This window comes from Rhincodon typus, chromosome 21 (assembly GCF_021869965.1).
Source record: "Rhincodon typus isolate 14 chromosome 21, sRhiTyp1.1, whole genome shotgun sequence".
In the NCBI taxonomy this organism is placed as follows: Eukaryota; Metazoa; Chordata; class Chondrichthyes; order Orectolobiformes; family Rhincodontidae; genus Rhincodon; species Rhincodon typus.
Genome location: NC_063352.1, coordinates 35,871,233 through 35,892,788, shown reverse-complemented (window position 1 = coordinate 35,892,788; position 21,556 = coordinate 35,871,233). Strand labels below are relative to the sequence as shown.

Here is a 21,556-nt window from a genome sequence, read left to right as displayed (position 1 = left end):
AGTGCAGACGGACACTTAAAAAAGCACAACATTCTTCCTGAAGTACGATCATTGTACTTCCCTCACCCACCATAACAGTTTATGAAATCATTATCATGAAATATGCAACTTGGCTTCCATATTGATGATTATGGAATGACTGCACTTCAAAAGCGATTTTTTTGTTGCAAGTGCTTTGTTAAAGTAACGTAAACTTAAGGTAAGCCGATGCAATACACATCTTTCACATTTTAATCATTTCATCTGATACAACATTTAACCTATGTTCTTGAAATATAGATTAATTTTATTCAATTTATACTGTTCTGCTTGACAATCCAATTTTTTTGTTTTTGAGAATTCATTGTGTAGTGGTACTTTTATGACTTTTATTGTATTAACATGTTTTAGTAAATGACTATTTACAGATGGGATATGAAAGGATATTCTGCTACGATCTTACAGATACATGTCCCAGTTCCATATGATGTACTATCAGTATGACAAAACTTCCCTTTCACACAGACTTAGTAGTTATTTCCTAGAGTAAAAAGAGTAAAGGATTATTTAATAGTATAACTTAATAACGCCGCTTTGGTAGATAAATGAAAATACAGAACACAATGCAAAATGTGAATTATAGCCAAACATCAGCACACACGGCGAAGACTGTATAATAGATAGGTCAGAGAGCCGAGGGAGATGTAGTATAACGGGTTAAGTCTGACAGTATGAATTAGTAACAGATCAGTAAACATCACAGGAAGTGACGCAATGGCACGGATCATTCCCTCAGTCATGTGACAAGACAAATCTACCATACAATAAACGTTTGCCTTACCTCAGCAGACTCAATATTCTTTAGCAGCACAGCGAGACTAAGGTTATGCAAGAGTTCATACAGTAACTTGAGCAAGCCACAGAATGGTCAAGACTCCCTCTCCTTTCCCTAGAATTAGCAAGGCAAGATTGGTTTCACATTACGCAGCATGAAGTTTACATCACTTAAGCCATCTTGTCTTTTGAGCCCTAGCTCTAGACTGTCCATCTATTGCATTACCTGCAACATAAAGATATACCAATCTCATTCTCATGAAATGTAGCACTAGATTCACCAGGACAATTTGTTAGGATTGGCAGTCTTTCATCCAAATATCTAGGAGGAGACACTTGATTGGAATTGGTAGTAGAAATCTTGTGCCATCCCAGAATACTAAGTCTAGTTATAACAAATTATTGTTCTCAATTGAAATCAGTTAACTCTAACAGTTGCCATCCCTCCACAATTATTTTGGAGCCTTCAGGAACTAAAAAGATCAAGGCCTGGACTGAAGGACTCCAAGGATGTCAACCCAAAGATTAAAACCAGTGTGTAATTTTAACACACCTTGCACCTTTGTGTACGCAAATAGGGACCCTAGTATCATTTTGAAGCTTTTCATGTAAAACTGGAGTTAATCTGAAAGCAACGCACAACATGCATTATAACTAGGGGTCTTGGCTGGAAAAAATACATTCAGCACCAGAAAGGAAACAATGAAAATTTACCTGAATGTACAGCTTAGGTTCAAGAGTACTTGTTCTGGCACAACATTAACAGAATCCACCATTATGCTCTATGTTCACTTTTGCCAGCTTGAACTTACTCTAATCATTTGCTGTCCCCTTCACCCTTCTGGACACTCCCTTGCAGATTCCAGCCTTCTGACTTCCCCCTTCATATATTGGAGGTTACTACTGATGACCAAATATTTAAGCTTCTTCAATAACCTGAAGGTCAGTGGGTATCAGCATCTCTGGTCTTTATATTAAATGAAATCCAACGTTAGGTACATAAAACTTTCCATCACCAACGTATCTGCCTGTTTTTTCTTTGCAGTTCAACATCTGTTAGTCAAAATATGGGTAACATGTGGAAAGTCCTTTTGATTGGAAGGGAGAGGTAAAGCCTATTTCATGCATTTCTACTGAACACAACAGAAAGAGAGATTGAAATAAAAGTTACATTTAAGCATTGCTGCTTCTCCCGCACCCAAGTTACACATTTGCTGTAAACCGCAGGATGTAGAAATTCTGACTAAATGGGCTAAATATTTTCAACATGATGAGTCAACCCCAAGATGCAGAGAATCCTAAGTTTGTACAAACAATCTTTGTGAGACCGTACAGAGTGCGAGAGTCCTAAATCAGATTTTTAAACCATCGCTCTGCAATACGGACAGCCAATGTTGCTTCTGTACTTGTGCGCTTAAGTGATGGAGATTGAGACACTGATAATTCCCAAATGCCTGTTGAAGCCAAACACTTATTAGGATCATCATTTATTAAAAAAATCATATCTACACAAAAGTTGAACAATGGCAACTTATTAAAAGACTAAAGTTCTGCAATGGAATGTCACAAAATCAACCCAAACAGTAAAACCAGTGTGTAATTTTAATACACTTCGCATTGTAAGTGTTCAGGCACAATACAGAGTCTCATATGTACATCCAGAAACACTGACAGCCTTGGTGAAAGCTGGAACCTGTTTATAATTGCATCGGTGTCCACTTTTACACAAAGTATTACCATAATCCTAAAAAAATAAACAGAGTCCACTTTATACATGGTGCAAGCTGCATGAGGCAGCACCTGTCTTGCACATACTTGCAGTGACTGTACAAATACAGGCATTCTAAATACAACTGTAAACAGAGCTTCAAATTTCAACACACAAGCTGGTCAGCCACATTTTACAAAGGTGAGACCAACATTGCGACACCATGGTATCTGCACCACAGTTTGTACGCTGGGAGGAAACTCCTTTCAGGTACAGAGAAGATGTTTATAAATACCACAGTGGAGTTCAATCATGTTGTAGATGTAGCATGGGCAAAGGAACGTTATTGTTGGAGGCAGAGTATACTGGGGTCTATCCAAAAGATTTAAGAACAAGACTTATCGAAGGTGCCCTATAATGCAGGATCTCAGGCCCCAGCAACTGTAGACACAGGATTCCATGATGGTTTTAGTGGCTTTAGAGCCTGGACCACTAAATGAGGCCCAGGAAATACACAGCATTGGACCCCATCAAGGGAAGCTGAATTTCTCTACAGCACAAACACCTCACTGATAACCATTCCAGTTCCAGAATGCATGATCAAAGGTTGGCTTCATCTTCCATTAGCAACCAGAGAATCGTTTTTGCAGATTGCTGGGATGCTGTGCAAGAGTAGAGTTGTCAGCCCTCCGTGAAGGGTCAGAGAACAGTCGACATGCTGTGTCGGGTACACATTTAATAGCCGAAGATAGAACAGTGCTGACGTGGGTCATGGAGGAGCCTGTGCAGACCTTTGTGCTACCATCTTAGGAATAAAAGCAAAGGAGAAGGAAATGAGAAGTGAACCAAAAAGGGAGCAAATGGATTCATTAAAAAAAAAAGGCAAGATGCAAGGTTGTGCCAACACCTCATTGTATTATATAGGAACCAACAGGTCTGACAGAAGCTTTGGCAACAGCCATAAACCAAGAGGTCAAGTCCAATCAATAGTGGTACTGTACCACAAACATTAGACTTCCACTTATCTGCCTCTGACTTGGTGTACTTATGTCTCACATACTCAAGGCAAAAGATTAAAAAAGGCTCATTGCAAGCTCCTGAGAATCAAACAACTCAAAACAATTCTTTCCCAAATGAAAACAATGGCTCCTCTCCCAAGGACTCAGCAGCTTCAGATTATTGAATCAAACAGGAACACAGCACAATGCAGCTTGCTTGTGCCTATTTAGTGTGGAAGTGGTTTAGAAATGAGGGGTGCTGGTAATATTCAATGTCCTAGAAGTCAGGTACTATTTATAAAATGCAGTTCCACTCCTGAAAGTGTAGAACAAACTGGTAACCAGCATTTAAATAAGTCCATGCAGATGGGCCACATGTAATAAGGGGACCTTTCATTTGCTTACGTGATGCATCTCAACCATACAAGTCTTTGCAATTACCATTGGATGCTGTGCCAATTTAGTGCCAGGAGTAGGTCACTATGAAGCTCCCTTCATTAGTATTTGACGCTGCACAGTTTTAGATTAAAACTGTTAACCTCCCCTTAACCACCCACTTCTAGAGTGGATGTCCATTTTGATAATTTAGTTCACAGTTGAAAATATTTGGTTCCAGATTTTGTCAACCGCAATTACATTTAAACTGCCAAATAGATGTTTCAAATTTAGAGACAAAAAATAGTTTGTTAAAAAAAATTCTTTTGCACAAAGTTGTTTATTTTGTGGCTGAAAACAGAAGTTAAGTCAGTGCCCCATGAACAGGGCACAAAGTACTAGGTTTTGATGTTAGGGATGTACCACAGCCAAGGATCTGGGAAATATCTGGATCATCACAGGGAACCAAGTCTTCAAATATTATTGCTGCCTGAAGCCTCCTTGGCCTGAAGGAAAGTTGATGATTAAGTAACAGGGGCCTGCTATGAATTAATGACTATAGCAAAAAAAAAAAAGGGAAGGACAATGCTGAAAAGACCAATATCTTGTGGCGAATAACTGGGCTTTCATCATTAATTTAAGTCCTCACTGATTTTTAAAAAGCCACATTTTTTCAGGTTCCTAGAATCGCTGTACCTTCTTGTTAAACAACTTCTGAAAAAAGTTTGAATCTTCAAGTATAAAGCTTAATTCACCTATTTAACACATTTAGTCCAGGTGGCCCAATTTTAACAAAGTAGCAATATGAGCAGCTGACAGAAAACTGGTAAAGCTTCAGATAAGCATGAAGGCCTCACTCACACTGCAGAACCCAGCCTCTTCATGGCTCAGGATCTCTACATTTCAAAGTTCCTGACCTGTACCATCTTCATAGGTTGGAAATCCCAACTAAACTTTGGTCAGTCATGTGTCCACTCTAAACCTACCAGATTTGCAGGTCCTACCATTTGTACAGTAAATTGAATCACTGATGCCAGAAGCTTTCATCCCACCTACTCTCCCTGGTGGTCACTAATCCTCCTCACAAAACCAATTTTTCTTTTGCAGGCTCTGGCCATTCATTACCACCTTCTCCAGCAAAGCAGCAGAAAATGTGTTTGCACAGCAGATTGAGAGTTGAACAATAAAGAGGCTCAGAGTTAAAACATGTTGGGCCAGGACAAAGTGACCCGTGGACCAAGAAAGAAAATAAATTCTCCTTCTGTCACAGTCTAATTGGTAAAAGTTCACTTTACTGCAGTCACCACAATTCGGAGACAAACAGAGAATAAGTTAGATCCTAATAAAAAAACATGAATGCCAACAAAAACATTTGGTCTTTTATATTTACTGATCACACATCATCTAATTCGTTTCAATCCTGTATTCTGCACCACCTACAATTCTACATTCCACAGTCCACCTCAACATTTCCTCAGCAAACCAGAAGTGGACACATGACATACACAGGTGAATAAAAGTTGAACAGGACTGACTAATGAGAGAAAAGGATAAGAGAATTGTTACAAAGATGAGTGGAAGTCTAATGAAAATATAAAATAAATTTACTCAACTTAAAAACTTATTAAAAATAATCCAGCATACTTTTTTTGAGGGCAATTCAAAAGGATTGGAACACAGTTTATAACACAAGCACTTCTTCAATTAAGCATGTGCCATTGATATCACATTGGAATGATATGACCTAAAATTGAGAGTTCTCTGCCTGCGCAGAGTAGAAATGTTCAAGGCAAATCAAAGTAAATGAGGAAACAAAGTGCTGAACACAGTCGCACTGCCAGGGAGAGTCTCATTAATCCAAAGAAACAGCTGAGAGGACCACGTCGATGGGAAGGTGCGAACAATTGATGTCTATTCAGTGCAGGCTACATGATTGGTTTGCATCATGTCAATGTACTGAATACAACCATTATATTTCTCCAGGACAAAGACACAAAGTGCTGCAGCAGCGTACTGAGGGGTCCAGCTAGCAGGTCGCACTGGACAGCCTGGCAGGAGGGCAAGGATGAAGGCATCAGTCAGGGGGGCTATAGCTTGATTGTTCCAGGAGGTAAACTGCCATTACAAAGCCTGTAGTAACGCAGATCATTCACAAGTCTGTGTACACTCTGTGTAAACGAAGGCAAATCCTAGCATAAGTGGGAAGAGAAAGAGAGACACGTTAGTAAATGCTTTCTAACTAATACTTTCTGCAACAAAACAAATTTTCAATTTATATAGAGACAATGGATAGAACTGGATCTGCATTACACCTATAAGTGATGGCATTACTCATAATATTGGGTTTGACAGACAGTGGGCAGCAGATATTACTTCTATGTCATTCAATGCCCAAACAAAAACTCTGATGTTACAATAACTTCACCTGAATGGGCAGTGACTTTCTACAGGTACCACAAAGTCTGTTCAATGGATACAGCAAAAATTTCACTTTGCTAACATCCCAATGGCAATAATGAACAGACAGATCAGAAACACTAATCTGGGCAAAGAGAAAAACCAACTGCAGTGTGCTTTTTCACACCAAGGTTAGCCCCAATTTAAGTTCAAGTTAATTATACTTACAAAAAGCAGCTCCAAAATTTGAATACAAAATAAATTGAAAAGCAATAATGATATACAGGGACAGCCCAAGTAGATATGTCTAGAAAAGTCAGCTCATTAAGAACACAGGCAAATTGAAACCTTTGTTCTATATCTAAAAAGGTATTAAAATACAAAAAGTTGGACGTAATTTTGAGTTTGTAGCAATCCTTAAAAGGGCATGAGAATTGTATAGAATTGTGGGCCCTCGACCGTAGGAAGGAATGGGGAGCCACGGGTAAGTGCAACACGGAAGGATCAATAGTGATCAGCATTTACTTATGGAGACAATCAAGTTGATGGGATATTTCTCACTACAGTTGAGAAGTTCAAATGGTGTGCTAAGGAGGAAAGATCATGATAAGTGGGAGATTATAGACTCTGATCAGAGTAGACATTCAACATAAATAACATTAACTCCTTTGCAAACTAAATTTACACAGGTGCAGTTAAGATGTGTCATTCTCTGCTACAAAGTCTTGTAGAATCCATAAATATTTGAAAAAATTGGTTATAAATAAAAACCTGAGAAAAAGGGGTGATGAGTAATAAAGGTGAAAGTAGTGGTCCTGGGGGCTCTCAACGGGTTCAAAGAGCACAGGACAGTATGAACAAAGAACCAGAGATACCTAAACAGGAGACTGAAGAAGCTACAAAGTACATGCTAAACAGTGTAAATAATATACTAAAGAAATTAAGCAATCCAACAAAGATCAGACTTGCAGCTGTTACATCTGGACCCGAAATGTCAGCTTCCCTGCTCCTCTGATGCTGCTTGGCCTGTGTGTTCATCCAGCTCTACACCTTGTTGTCTCACATTCAGCCTTGAATGGTTGAGAACAATTAAACAATTAACACAAGGAGGGCTCACAAACATTCATATCCTTAACTACGGGAAAGCCCAGCATTTAAATGCAAATTTTAAAGATGACGCATTTGCAATATCTTCAGCCAAATGATCCATCTCCTCACCCTCCTGTCAATCCCTGTATTAGACAGCAAAATCAGATCACCTGAAACTCCTTGGCACAAAGTGGTCAGCCATTCCTGCTGACAGAAAAGGAAATCCAATAAAAAGATGCCAGTCCTAAGTTGAAGTTCTAGACTGGAAACTTCAAATAGCTGAACTCTCAAGCTTGTAATGAAATCATACCTGACAATGGAGTTAGAGTTAGACCACACTACAGTGCAAAATAAAGGGCAAGCCATCATTTGACAGAGATGTCTTTAAGCATGGCTAAACCTGAGACAAAGTTAAGAATGCCATTGAATGGACACAATGTGAAGCTGATACATCAAGTGGAAAACCATGATACAAAGTAACACAATGGGCACCACTAAGTTTGGCAACCATTCTGAAGCGCAAAAGAAAATCTTGGAACAGCTTGACAAGCAGGCCTTCTCTCTGGCAAGGAGGAAAACTCGAATGGGTTCCCATTCTAAGGGAGCAGCTCTTCTAATTTGGGACAAAGCAAAGAACGTTCCAATCTCTGGTCCAATGCTGCAAGAAAGTGGAACTGACCTGGAAAGGACGCAGGGCAACAAAGTTCACCTGCAGTGACTGAATGTCTGGACCAAGACAAGGCATTTCAGACTTCCATGCATTAAGTGGTTAAGATATGGCAGCTATGGATGCCAAGTGGTCTCACCCATGTCCTGAACAATTATGTGCCAAAAGACATTTTTAACATGGAAGAAGTCAGCTGATATAATATCTTTTAACAGATTGTTCTTGAAATGTTAAAAATGAAACCTGTAATGGTGGAAAGCAAAGCAAGACATGTCACTACAGTGATCTGCTGCGATGGTCAGTACCAATATGGATGGAGCCAAAAAAACTGCCTCGTCATAGGAAATCCCAAAAAGCTATATTGCTTAGAGAATGTCAAGCCTTTACCCATGTAGTAGGGGGCAATAAACTTCCTAATGACTTCACCATTTTTGAATTGTGAATCAGTAAAGTGGGCAAAATGCATAAAGAGGAGAAAGAAAGATCATTACAGACCACTATCCCGCACATCTGAAATCACTGGCCTGAAGTGTCAAGTTGATGTCCTTATCTCCCAACATCACGGCCAAGCTCTAGCCAATATATCTGGAGGTAATTAGGAACCTCAAAATCAACTACTGATAACTTTACCATTTCTGAAGAAGTGTTCAGACCCGAAACATCAGCTTTCCTGCTCCTCGGCCTGCTGTGTTCATCCAGCTCTACACCTTGTTATCTACTGATAATATCTGATCTCTCATGTTTGAGGCCATAGACGAAGCAGGACAACCTAAATGCTCTGAAGGCTACATTGGTGATGAAGGGAAAGTAGAAAGTGGAGATGGAAGCCACAGTCACCAACTGCTTTTGTCACCTTGGTTTCAAAAAAGCTACAGCTGTACAAGATGCCAATAACAAGGAACAGAGCATGGTCAACTAACCCAACAGCAAAGCTCTTCTCATTCACTTGCGGGAAGCTGTTGTGGAAAACGCAGAGCTATTGAAACTTCCAAGGTGGACTTCACCAAATGCTGCACAACACAACTGACAGATGAGGCAATCAAAAATGTAACACGTTCTTCAACTGAGGAGGCTGATAACCCTGAAGTATGCTGAATGCCTGACTGCATGCTCATCGGTTGAAACCACAAAAGACTGGAGATGCTCCAGAATTTCACAGTGCAGCATTAAATATGGAAAACACATTTGATTGTAGCGATCGGATAGGAGATTTTAGCATGCTTAACCAAAGGCAGCATGTCAAGCAGAAAAAGATCAGAATTTTGGGAGTAGATTTCCATGATTTTTCAGTGATCTTGTTGTACAAGATCAGGCTATTGCTGGATGTGAAGAACTTAAAAAAATAAATTTTCAACTATTTACTGCATTTGTTTTGTATTTTTGAGCATATTTGTAGGCAATAGCAGCTTACACAGATGCCTCTTTAGCTACCTCAAAGCTTCACATAACTCAAATGTTTGGGTGGGCCACCCTGCAATTTTACTTATCACAATCTTGTTGTAGATGTCAGTCTTCAGCTAATTCAATTCACTTCATATGATACCAATATCTGAATACACCGTATACAGCAAGGGCAGTGGGCCCTAAACACTATATCCCAGGTGTAGTGCTAAAGACTTGTACTCTAGAACTAGCTGCTAGCCTGGCTAAGCTTTTCCAGTGCAACTTCAATCCTAGCATTTACCTGGCAAAGTGAAAAATTTCCCTTGAAGTGCTACCCACAAAAATCTAGATCAATCCAGTTGGCCAATTACTACCCCATTAATCTACTTTTGATTATCAGCAAAATGATGGAAAGAATCAGTATTAAGCAGGTTTGCAGATACACAGTTTGGGTTTAGAGTTACTCTGTTCCAGGCCTCACTGCAGTCTTGCTCCGAAGGTGGACAAAATAGCTCAATTCCAGAGGTGAGTTGAGAGCCACCCCTCTTGACATTAATCCAGCATTTCAGAGATTGTAATATCAAGGAGCTCTAGGAAGACTGAAGTCCATGGGAACCATCTGAAACTTCATCCAGTGAAGAGTTTATACCTAGGGCAAAGGAAGACTGTGGTTGTTGGAAACCAACTATCTTGACTTCAGATGTAGCTGGAGTTCTTCAGGATATAGCCTGGGTCTAACCATCTTCAGTTACTTATCCTTCCCCGTTTGCTGACATTAGCACAATATTCAGTTCCATTTGCAATTCCTCAGATACTGAAATTGTGCCCACTTACAGCAAGACCTTGTCAACAGTAAAGATTGGGTTGACAATTGGCAAGTAATATTAGAATCATACAAATTTCAGCCATCTTCAATAGGGGAGACACTAATCATCTTCCTTTGACCTTCTATGCCATTATCACAATCCTCAGTAATCAACGCACTGTGGGTTCCCTCTGACCAGGAATTCAACAAGACTGTACATATAAATATTGAGACTGTAAGAGCAGGGAATTCTACAGGAGGGTATCCAGAACGTACCAATAGGCTGGAGCAATCTTAAAAGGAGCTCTGCTGTGCAAAGGCACCATACAAAGAAATTAAAGAGAACAGTGCATTTGACATCACTCATGGCAGAGCAATTCACTGATTAGCAACTTATTCAACTAACTTGCAGCAACTCAGCTTTTCTGATAGCATCTTCCAAACCTGTAATGTCTACAACTCGAATGAGAAGGGTAGCAAATGCATAGGAAAATCACTACCTGCAAGTTTCCATCCAATCCAAATGCCATTAACTTGGAAATGTAGTGTCATTACTTCACCATTGCTGGGTCAAAATCGTGACCAGCACTGTTGTAATTCGTGACCAATTACAGGATGAGCAATAAATTTTCTAACCTTGCTGGTAATGCTCACATTCCTTGAAAGATGAAATACAATACAGAAAACAATGTAATACGAGTGAACAAACAGCAATTGCGCTTTTGGGAAAGAAGATTGGAGACAGACTTCCTCAACTCAAACCAGAGGTTCTTGGCCCAAATTGTCCACTTCCTCAAACTCCACTCATTAGTAATCCTAATCATAAAACAGAATGAAGCTAAACATCTGCTAAAGATCCCCAGAACTGCACAAGCCTGCCTTAGAGAATCAATTACATGCACCCATTACCAGCTCAGAACCAGAACTGATTACAGACTAACGACTGAGTCCAGCCCATTAAATCTGTTAAACTATCCTTACAGACTTTATTCTGTAAAAGTTGGCCAAACATAGATTTAGCAGGACTAACTGAAGAATGGCAAAGAACTCACACACAGAAACAGATCATTAGGCCTAAATCGTTCATGCAGATGTTTATGCTTCAGCCCTACTGCAATTCAGACCATCCTTCAACTCCTCCTAATCTCATGTAATTATCCAGTTTCTTCAAGAATTTAGGAAAAGGCAAAGTCTGGTTTTCAGAACAGTTTCTTCTTTGAGACACAAGGGGCAGTGTCTTAAAAGAAGAAAACGTATGCAGTGGACCTGAATTAATAGATCCATTCAGTTCTAATGAAAAGGAAGATAGCCACTGCTTAGAAAACAGGACCTGAAAAATCTCCAGCAAGGGGACTACACATTGCTCCAGTGTTTCAGGTGGGGATCAATGGCTTGCAAGTCAGGTCAAAGAAACAGTAATGGTATGACCAGACAAACTATGAAGGTAAACAAACAAGAGGCTGGAAGACACAGCAGGCCAGGCAGCATCTGGAGGAAAGGAGCAGTCAATGTTTCTGGTATTATCCTTAGAGGGTAATACCCAAAAGTCGACAGCTCCATTCCTCCAGATGCTGCCTGGCCTGCTGTGTTCTTCCAGCCTCCTCTGTCTACTTTGGATCCCAGCATCTGCAGTTTTTGTCTCTAACAAACCATGAGGACTGGCTTTATTGCCCAGAGGGTGATCTGGATACTGATAATCCCTATGATGTATCAGCTGAATGAGCAGAAATTGGCAATAGACTTGCTCGGTCTTTCAGACATTGGAACTTTCCAAAAACGGCTGGTTTATAATTTGGTCATGATCATGTCAATCTGTGATCAACTTATCTGCCCAGCGATTGAGTGTCTGTGACAGTTGTCTCCATACCTTCAATAGGATTTCACTGCAAGTTGTATTAAAACGTAGCCCACTCAGCTCAATTTGTGCCCCCTTCAACCACAAGTACTTCATCAATACAACCATCTAGGCAGATTTTGCTTCAAATGAAACTACGTTCATTCCTTTATGCAGTTGTGTCCTAAGGTTTTAGGAAATACACAAGTTGGAAAATGCTCTCAGGCCTTTTCCCTTCTCTCCAGAGAACACTTACCATGCAGATAAGTCACAGCAATTAAACCCAGTATTCTACATTACAGCATTTACTAAGTAATTAGGAATCTTAGAAAGGGATCCTTTGGCTGTAGTACCCAGACAGAGTTACATCCATATTATCGATACCCAGTTATCTTCCAGTCACTAACCCTGTCCATTTTGAAATTCCTGCCAAGCACTGTTCTTTGATTGGAGTCAACACCATCACAACTGCCCAGGAACTGGGGTAAAAACACAGTGTAAAAGCTGTTGAAGTCCACCGAGGCCATATTATACACAGCGATGCCGATTTCCTCCTGTAGCAGGTCATGAGATTTATGGACCAGCACCTGCAGCAGCACATTGATGAACTGAAACAGCATAGTCGTTCGGAAGATTTTCTGGGAGGAAAATAGTAAGAATTCTTCAGTATTTGAGAACAACTTCAGTAAAGTCTGAAAGATCAGAAAGAGCCTGCTCAGCCCTTGGCTGCAAAATTTTGCATACCTCCCCATAGCAAAAGACTAGCCTTTCTTGATCTCAGCATATCTCAAAATGCTTTACAGTCAATTAAGTACTTAAAAGTGCAGTCATTACATATTGTTGGGAGAGGCAGCAATTGATTTGCACACCGCAAAGTAATTACAGGACAATGCCATCCTGATCAAGGTTTTTCTTAAAAAAGGGTTTTTTTTGTTTGAGGATTAGGCATTAGTCAGGATAAAAGCAATGCTTCACCAATGCCTGAGCAGACTCCCTTAACTCTCCTTCAAAATTAATGATAGCATATTTTACACCCACTGAGAAGGCACAGGACTAATTTAACACTGCATCTGAAAGATGGCACCTCTGATAGTGAAACACTTGCTCAGTTCTCCACTACGTATTACCCTAGATTAGGTGTTCAAGTTTCTGGAACAGGACGTGAATCTACAATCTAACTCAGAAGAGACTGCTAGCCACTAAACTACAGCAAGCCCTTAGCACCAATTGTAATATACTCAAAAATTTACATTCTGGATTGGAGGATGCTAAGGTATATCCCTACTCACTTGTTGATTTTACATTATCCAACTTCACTTTGTTTTAATTAAAAAAGCAATATTCACAATTTTACTTTGTTGTTTACATTTCTTAATCAAATTACTAGGTAATTTAATTTGTTGATCTAAGAACAAAGCTGGAGCATGTTTCAGGAGTAAGTGCACTGTATTTAAATTCAGTTAATTACATAAATCTGGAATAAAATGCTAGTATTAGTTATGGTGACTGTGAAGCCACAAGATTGTTATAAAACCTCATCTGGTTCATCAAATCCTTAGGAAAGGAAATCTGCCATCCTTACTCACTCATTCACTAACTGAATCTGATCTGAGATCCCAACCTACAGCAATGCAATTGACTCATAACTGCCATTTCAAATAACCTAGTAAGCCATTCTCGAGAACATAAGAAATAGAAGTAGAGTGGCAGATGGAGTTCAAAGTGAATAAGTGTGAAACTATCCATTTTGGACCAAGAAAGAATAGATCAGTGTACTTTCTCGATGGCATGAAGTTAAATACAAGAGGATATCCAAAGAAACTCGGGGACTCAAGTGTATAAATCATTAAAATGCTACAATTAGTTGAAGAAAATAATTATGAAGGCCAATGGAATGCCGGTCTTTATATCTAGAAGGCCAGAGTATAAGGACCCAGAAGTTACACTGCAGCTGTACAAAACCCTAGTCAGACCCATCTTGGAATGCGGAGCAAATCTGGGCACTACATGGGAAGGATGTATCAACCTTGGATAAAGTACAATGTAGGTTTACAAGAATGATACCTGGACTTCAGGGGTTAAGATAACTGTTAAGGTTAACATGCAAGTTCAGTTGGCAGTCAGGAAGGGAAAAGCAATGTTAACATTCATTTCAAAAGGACTAGAACAAGAGCAGGGACATACTGCTGAGGCTGAATAAGGCTCTGGTGAGACCACATGTGGAATGTTATGAACAGTTTTGGTCCTGTATGTAAGGGATGATGTGCCGATAAGGGGTCCACAGTAAATTCACAAGAATGATCTGGGAATCAAGGGCTTGCCAGACAAGGAATAACTGTGGTCCCCAAGTGTGTACTTTGGACGTTGGGGCAGCGATCTCGAAGCTTACAGAATACAGATGCCTGGATACAGTGGATGTATAGAAGACGCTTCCATTAATGGGAAGAGACTAGGACCCAAGCACACAGCCTCAGAGTGAAGGGTCAACCTTTTACAGCACAAGAATTTTTTTCCGCCAGAGGGTGGTGAATCTGTGGAACTCATTGCCACAGAAGGTTGTAGAGGCCACCTCACTGAGTTTCTTTAAACCAAAGATTGATACGTTCTTGATTAGAAAGGGGATCAAGGATTACAAGGAGAAGGCAGGAGAATGAGGTTGAGAAATATATCGGCTAAGATCAAACGCTTAAATAGACTCAGTGGGCTGAATGGTCTAATTATGCTCCCATTTCTTAAGATTAAGTTTCAGGTGAAATTATATACATTAGGCCTGTTTTTTTCTCGAATTTAGAGTACAGGGTGATCTGATCAATTATTAACAGGAAAGGACAGGTTAGATAAACTATTTCTACTGTTTTGGGGTTTCTAAAGCAAGGGGACGTAATTAGGACCAGACCGTTCAGGAGAGATGCTAGAAAACACTTCAGCACACATGGGGTAGTAGATGTTTGGAACTCTCTTCTACAAATGGCAGTCGATACTAGAACAGTTGTTAATTTTAAACATGAGGTAGATTAAACTTTTGTTGAGCAAAAAGGTATTAAGGGATATGGGCCAAAGGCAAGTATTTAGAGTTAGGCTAAAAATCAGCCATGATCTCATGAATGGCTGATCAGGCTGAAGAGTCTGAATGGCCAACTCCTGCTCCAATGATCCTATAAAGACCCCCTCAGAACCTTGAATGTTTCAATAAAATCACCCCTCATTCTTCTAAACTCAAATGAAAAAGAGGTCTGTTTAGCCGTTCTTGGTAAGTCAACCCCTTTATCTGAGGAATCAGCCTAGTGACTCACTCAAACTGCCTCCAATTGCTGTATTTTTTTTAAGAAAAGATGGGGATGCAGAACCGTACATAAGCTCCCAGGATGTGGTCTCACCACTCTACAGTAGTTAACAAGATTTCCCAGTTTTTAAACTCCAACCTCTTCTAGAAATTTGTCTTCACGTAACCATGTCAGATGAGTAACTAGCCTTCTGTAAATATAAACAAATCTCTGAAAACAGAAGAGAGGTCATAAAAATCAGAGTGATCATGAATCACGAAGATTTGTCAGACATTACCATACTTCATTATCAACATAGTGTATTGCATTGGAAGGAATTAAAAGCTAACCTTCAAATGGAGTTGGGCAAAGTGACAGTCATCCTGACATGAGTAATGCCAAGGGAATTGGTCAAGAGGGTTAGACAGGTGATATACCTCACTTTGAAGAGGGATGGCTATTAATAGGGATATGCAGAGAGAAGCAGCAAGGGGACAAGCCACATCTTCTTGAGGGAAGACCATGAGTTCCCCTGCATCAAGTTGAGTAAAGAACAAAGACAGTTGCCACCAAGACTACAAAGAAAGACTGCAAGACATGGGATGTAGAAGTGCACTGCTTCTACTTAATTCTAAAGAACAGTTTTGGATCAGTGAAGCATCTGCATCCAATACAGGTTTGTACATTTCCTTTCTTTGCCTACTTAACTAACGTATCATAGTTAAAATGCTGCTTAATTCACTCAACCGATTAGAAAATTGCTACAAATTGTTGACTACCTATGTTAAGTAACTATGATCATCAATCCCCTAAAATGTACACCTTTGAGCAATAAAGGCCTAAATTCCATTTACCTTCTTAATTACTTACAGGACCTGTGCGCTAGCTTGGGTTTCGTGCTCAAGAACACCCAGAAAGTTGTACTGCACTTTTTTTTGGAACCGCTCTCCATTTAAATGGTCTGCTTTTTGATTCTTCCTACCAAAGCCCATGGCCTCTTCCTTTCCAATGTTAAACTCCAACTATCAGGTTTTTGCCCACTCACTCAACCCACCTTTATTCTTTTACAGATTCCTTAAAAGGTAATTGGCCACAAATGCTCTGCTTGCATCCAGTTAGTGATTATAAAACTCAAATTAATCATTGTATAAAATACTTCCAGTTGCGATACAAACATTTTCAAGGATGTTGAGACTGGAAGGGTTGAGTTATAAAAGGAGACGGTGGATAGACTGGGACCTTTATCCCCCAGAGTGTAGAAGGTTGAGGGGTGACCTTAGAAGTTTTATAAAATCAAAAGGGGCATTGATAAGGTGAGTGGCCAAGGTCTTTTACCCAGGGTAGGGAAGCCTAAAACTAGGGGGCATAGGTTTAAGGTGAGAGGGGCAAGATATAAAAAGTCTGAGGGGTAACTTTCACATTGCAGGCGATTCGTATATGGATTGGGCTGTCAGAGGGGGTTACAATTACATTTAAAAGACATTTGGACAGACGCATGGATAGGAAAGGTTTAGAGGGATATGGGCCAAACGCAGGAAAAATGGGACTACTTCAGTTTAGGAAAGGTGATCGACATGGATGAGTTGGGCTGAAGAGCCTGTTTCTGTGTTGTATAACTGACTAAATGCTAAAAGGATTTCTTGCCCAACAGTCCAGACTGAGTAATTTTCAGTAATTAAATTGACAAATCTGATTGCAAAATGGCAATTGTCTGTTACAAGCATAAAAAAGGGAACTCAGTATAATGCTCACAACTTTTTATCATTGTACCAAATATGCAAACAGCAAAAACACAGGATTTTATCAGTCTCAATGGGGAAGTGATAGCGTAGTGGTGTTATTGATGGACTATTAATCCAGAGACCCAGATAACATTCTGAGGACCTGGGTTCAAAGCCCACCATCTGCCATGGTAGGATGTGAATTCAATAAAATACCTTGATTGAAGAATCTAATGACCATGAACTCATTGTCAATTGTCAGAAAAACCCATCTGGTTCACTAAATGTCTTTTAGGGAAGGAAACTACCATAATTACCTGGTCTGGCCAACATGTGACTCCAGGCCCACAGCAATGTGGTTCACTCGGAACTGCCCTCTGGGTAATTAGGGATGGGCAATAAATGCTGCCTAGCCAGCGATGCCCTCATCCCATTAATGAATAAACAAAAAAATTCATTTGAGCTGATCAAATGGGGTATCTGGCAGGTCTCATTTACTACACAATCTCTTCAATGGACAGCTCTCAGCAGTAACTTGATTCACACAAATGGACAGTTGGTAGTTTTGAATAACGACTCTGCCTGGTCCAATAATAAGCCAGAGACCAGCAAATTCTCTGCTTCAATTTCTGTTTTGTGCTGAGTTATCAAATTTCAGATTGGGCTTTATACTGGAAAAGTTCAACTTGCCTCAAAGATTTGGATATGGTGAAGAAGAAAATTTTAATAAAAGGACTCCTGCATGACTAGGAAGTATTTATATGTTCTAATCAACCTGTTCAGAGCTATTTTCACACCACTCTGAGGCAGGTAGGACCTGAACCTGGTTCTCCTGGCCCAGCGGTAGGGACATCATAGAATCCCCACAGCATGGAAGCAGCCCATTCGGACCATCAAGTCCAGGCCAACTCTCTGACCCAATCTTCACTAGACAGGTGAGGTGCTGGAGGACTGGAGGAATGCAAATGTGGTTCTGTTTAAAAAATGTACAAAACAAATGCAAACAATTATAGGCCAGTTTTCTTACTTCAGTGGTAAGCAAATTGTTAGAATCAATCCTGAGAGACTGAATAAATATCACTTATAAAGGCATAGACTAGTCAGCATAGTTTTGTTGAGGTAAGGTCATACCTTACAAATTTGATTGAATTCAAGGAAGTGACAAAGAGGATTGTGCAGTCTATGCTTTCTATGTAGATTTTAGCAAGACATTTGACAAGGTTGCACATGGCACACTGGTCCAAAAAAGGTAAAAGACCATGGGATACAGGGTAATGTATCAGACTGGATCCAAAGTTAGCTTAGTGATAGGAAACAAAGGATAATTTTTGATAGCTGCACTTGCAAGTGGAAATCTGTTACAAATGGTGTTCCACAAGGCTCAGTGTGGGACCCCTGCTATTTGTTTTCGACATTAACGATTTGAACTTGAATGTAGGGACCACAATTGGAAATCTGCAGATGACAAAACTTGGCCGTGTAGTGTATACTGTAGAAGATAGCTGTAAGCTCCAAAATCATATATTGCGTTGAAGTGGCAGGGCTGATGGAGTTCAACTCTAATAAATGTGAGGTAATGCATTTAGAGAGGTCAAACATTTAAAAGGGGAATACACAATAAATGAGGATATACTGAGAGATTTACATGAAGTGACATCTTAGAGTCCAAGTGCACAGGTGCCTAAAGGTAGCAGTACAGGTAGAGAAGGTTGTAAAGAAGGCATGTGGAATGCTCTCCTTCATTGGTAGAGGTATAGAATACAAAAGTAGAGATATAATGATGAAACTGTACAAGACACCAATGAGGCCACAATTGAAATACTGTGTGCAGTTCTGGTCACCACATTACAGAAAGGACGCAATTGCTTGGAGACTGTGCAAAGATGATTTACTAGAATGTTGCCAGGGCTGGAGAACTGTAGCTACGAGGAGATTTGGGAGAGGTTGGGGTTGATTTCCTTGGAACAGAGAAGGCTGAGGCATGACATTGAGATATACAAAATTGTGAGGGCGAAGAGAGACAGGAGGAACCTGCTTCCCTTGGCAGAGAGTTCAAAAACCAAGATCATAGATGCTAGCCAGGTGGCAGTAGGATTAGAGAGGACATGAGGAAAGCCTTTTTTTTTTTAAAAAAAAAAGACATACAGCGTGGTGGGTATCTATAATTCGCTGCCTGAGGTGGTAGTGGAGACAGAGACCCTAAACTCTTAAAGTTAAGTGCTTCAAGCTGCAGAGCTATGGGCCATGTGCAGGAAGAGGAGATTATAAAGGGCACCGCGGTGTCTTTGGGTTAGCATGGACAAGATGGGCCAAATGGCCCCCTTCTGTGCTGCATCATTTCAATGGTTTTAACTGCATCACCAGCAAGGTTCAACATGACTGACTTTAGGACAGACATTTTTTAACTTCACCTCAATTAGAGTTATAAAGCCATAGAGCTGTACAGCATGGAAATAGATCCTTTGGTCCAATTTGTCCATGCCAACCAGATACCCCAAGTTAATCCAATCTCATTTGCCAGCATTTGGACCCATATTCCTCTAAGCCCTTCCTATTCATATACCCATCCAGATGCCTTTTAAAATGTTGTAATTGTCCCAACCTCAACCACTTCCGCTGTAGCTCATTCCAAACAACCACCACCCCCTGCTTTAAAAATTTGTCTCTTTGCTCCCTTTTAAATCTTTCCCCTCTCCCCTTAAACCCATGCCCCGAGGGTGGTGCTTGTATGGAATGAGCTGCCAGAAGAATTGGGTGGTGGCTGGTACAATTACAACGTTTAAAAGGCATCTGGATGGGTATATGAATAGGAAAGAATTGAGAGGAATATGGGGCCAAATGTTGGCAAATGAAGCTAGATTAACTTGGTATCTGGTCGGCATGGACAAGTTGGACTGAAGGGTCTGTTTCCAAGCTGTACAGCTCTATGACTCTAACAGAGGTGAAGTTAAAAAATGTCCACGTCTTAACATTAGTTTTGGACTCCCCACCCTGGGGAAAAGACCTTGGCTATTCACCCTGTCTATGCCCTTCATGATTTTGTAAACCTCAATAAGGTCACCCCTCAGCCTCCGATGCTCCTGGTAAAATAGCCCCAGCCTATTCAGCCTCTCCTTATGGCTCAAACCCTCCAACCCTGGCAACATCCTTGTAAATCTTTTCTGAACCCTTTCAAGTTTCACAACATCCTTCCTACAGCAGGGACACCAGAACTGCACAGTATTCCAAAAGTGGCCTAACCAATGTCCTGTTCAGCCTCAACACGACTTCTCAACTCCCATACTCAATGCACTGACCGATAAAGGCAAGCATACCGTGCGCCCTCTTCACTATCATGTCTACCTGCGACTCTACTTTCAAGGAATTATGTTCATTTATCAACAACACTCCCCAGGACCTTACCATTATATGATAAAAGCAGTTCTTCAAGTACAATTCTGTGCATTTTCATGCAACCTGCTAAGCCACCCAGGTTCCTCTTTTACAATAATCCAAGTTTTAGTAGTCATTTGGTTGGTCATAGCAGACCCCAGTAGAGATTTCTCTTCAACAGCCTAAGACACCCATAACTCTCTGGATATTCCTTATCCAAGGAAAATGTCTAAATGTAGACTCTGTCCTGGTTTGGAGAGTCTTCATGAGACAAATAGAACTGAATTTTTATACTTGCAACTTTATATTTAATGATCAATTTAAGTGGATTTCAGTAAGTATAGCAATAGGGGGAAAAAGGCTTATTTCTAACATCATGCTGAACCTAGCTTGAGATATGATATCACTTTCAGAGTGGGGAAACCTGTCCTAAACCTATTGCAGATGTAAGTGAATCAGACTCACCTTATGATACAACTTATGCTTGGTGTTGAGTGTCTCCAAATAAAACAAGTTCTGTTTAAAAATCTGAATGTCTGGCTGCAAAAAGGACTGACCAAAAGCCTGGCAAAAGAACAGGAAGATGCAGTGGGCTTGAACAGCATTTTACCATCACAATTTTCCACAAAACAAGGATAATCTTTATGTATAGTACCTCATCAGCCATTTCATTTACAGCAGCACCACAGAGCAGATATACTGGCCACAGAAGGCCCCAAGGCAGAGTTAACAGCAGCTTTGGCCATCATACTGTGTAAAGGGAAGAAATGGCCACTTGTATATAGCACCCATCTCATCCCTAGGACACCCAAGAGGTTTTACAGCCAAAGCAGCTCTTTACAATTGGAGACTGCACTTCTGGTAACAGCCATCAAGTTGCAAACAAATAGACTCCTCAAACAGAAATAAACAGTTAATTTTAATGTCAGAGGGATAAAAATATTGGCCAATAGACTGCGTGAACTCAGTGTGCCTCCTTGAAAAATTATGCAGGATATTTTATGGTCACCCAATGGTTTAGTTTCATACCTTGTCTGAAAGACAGTCCTCTGACTGAGCTGCTCAGCCTCACTCCTGTAGTGAGGCAACAGAATGTTTCCCAATCCTGAATGTACAAGCGACAGGACAGTC

At 40.3% G+C, this 21,556-nt stretch overlaps 1 protein-coding gene and 1 long non-coding RNA gene across 3 annotated transcripts in view; one reads left to right on the top strand and one right to left on the bottom strand.

The window, feature by feature from the left end:
- The first annotated feature begins 55 nt into the window (after positions 1–55).
- Positions 56–5,263, top strand: LOC125485670. The gene is made up of 2 exons (XR_007264386.1): positions 56–199; positions 5,002–5,263. It is a non-coding gene; the product is annotated as an uncharacterized LOC125485670 (long non-coding RNA).
- The window catches only part of xpo6 (exportin 6), a 109,058-nt gene continuing 89,894 nt past the window's right edge, over positions 2,393–21,556 (bottom strand). Inside the window, exons 22-24 of one of the 2 annotated variants that reach the window (XM_020528600.2) lie at positions 20,891–20,989; positions 12,477–12,707; positions 2,393–6,083 (exon numbers count right to left, since the gene is read on the bottom strand). In XM_020528600.2, coding sequence (XP_020384189.2) covers positions 5,982–6,083; positions 12,477–12,707; positions 20,891–20,989 — 432 coding nt within the window. In that variant the 3' untranslated portion in view covers positions 2,393–5,981. The remainder of the gene's footprint in view (positions 6,084–12,476; positions 12,708–20,890; positions 20,990–21,556) is intronic. The other variant, XM_048609561.1, reaches the window with a different exon arrangement.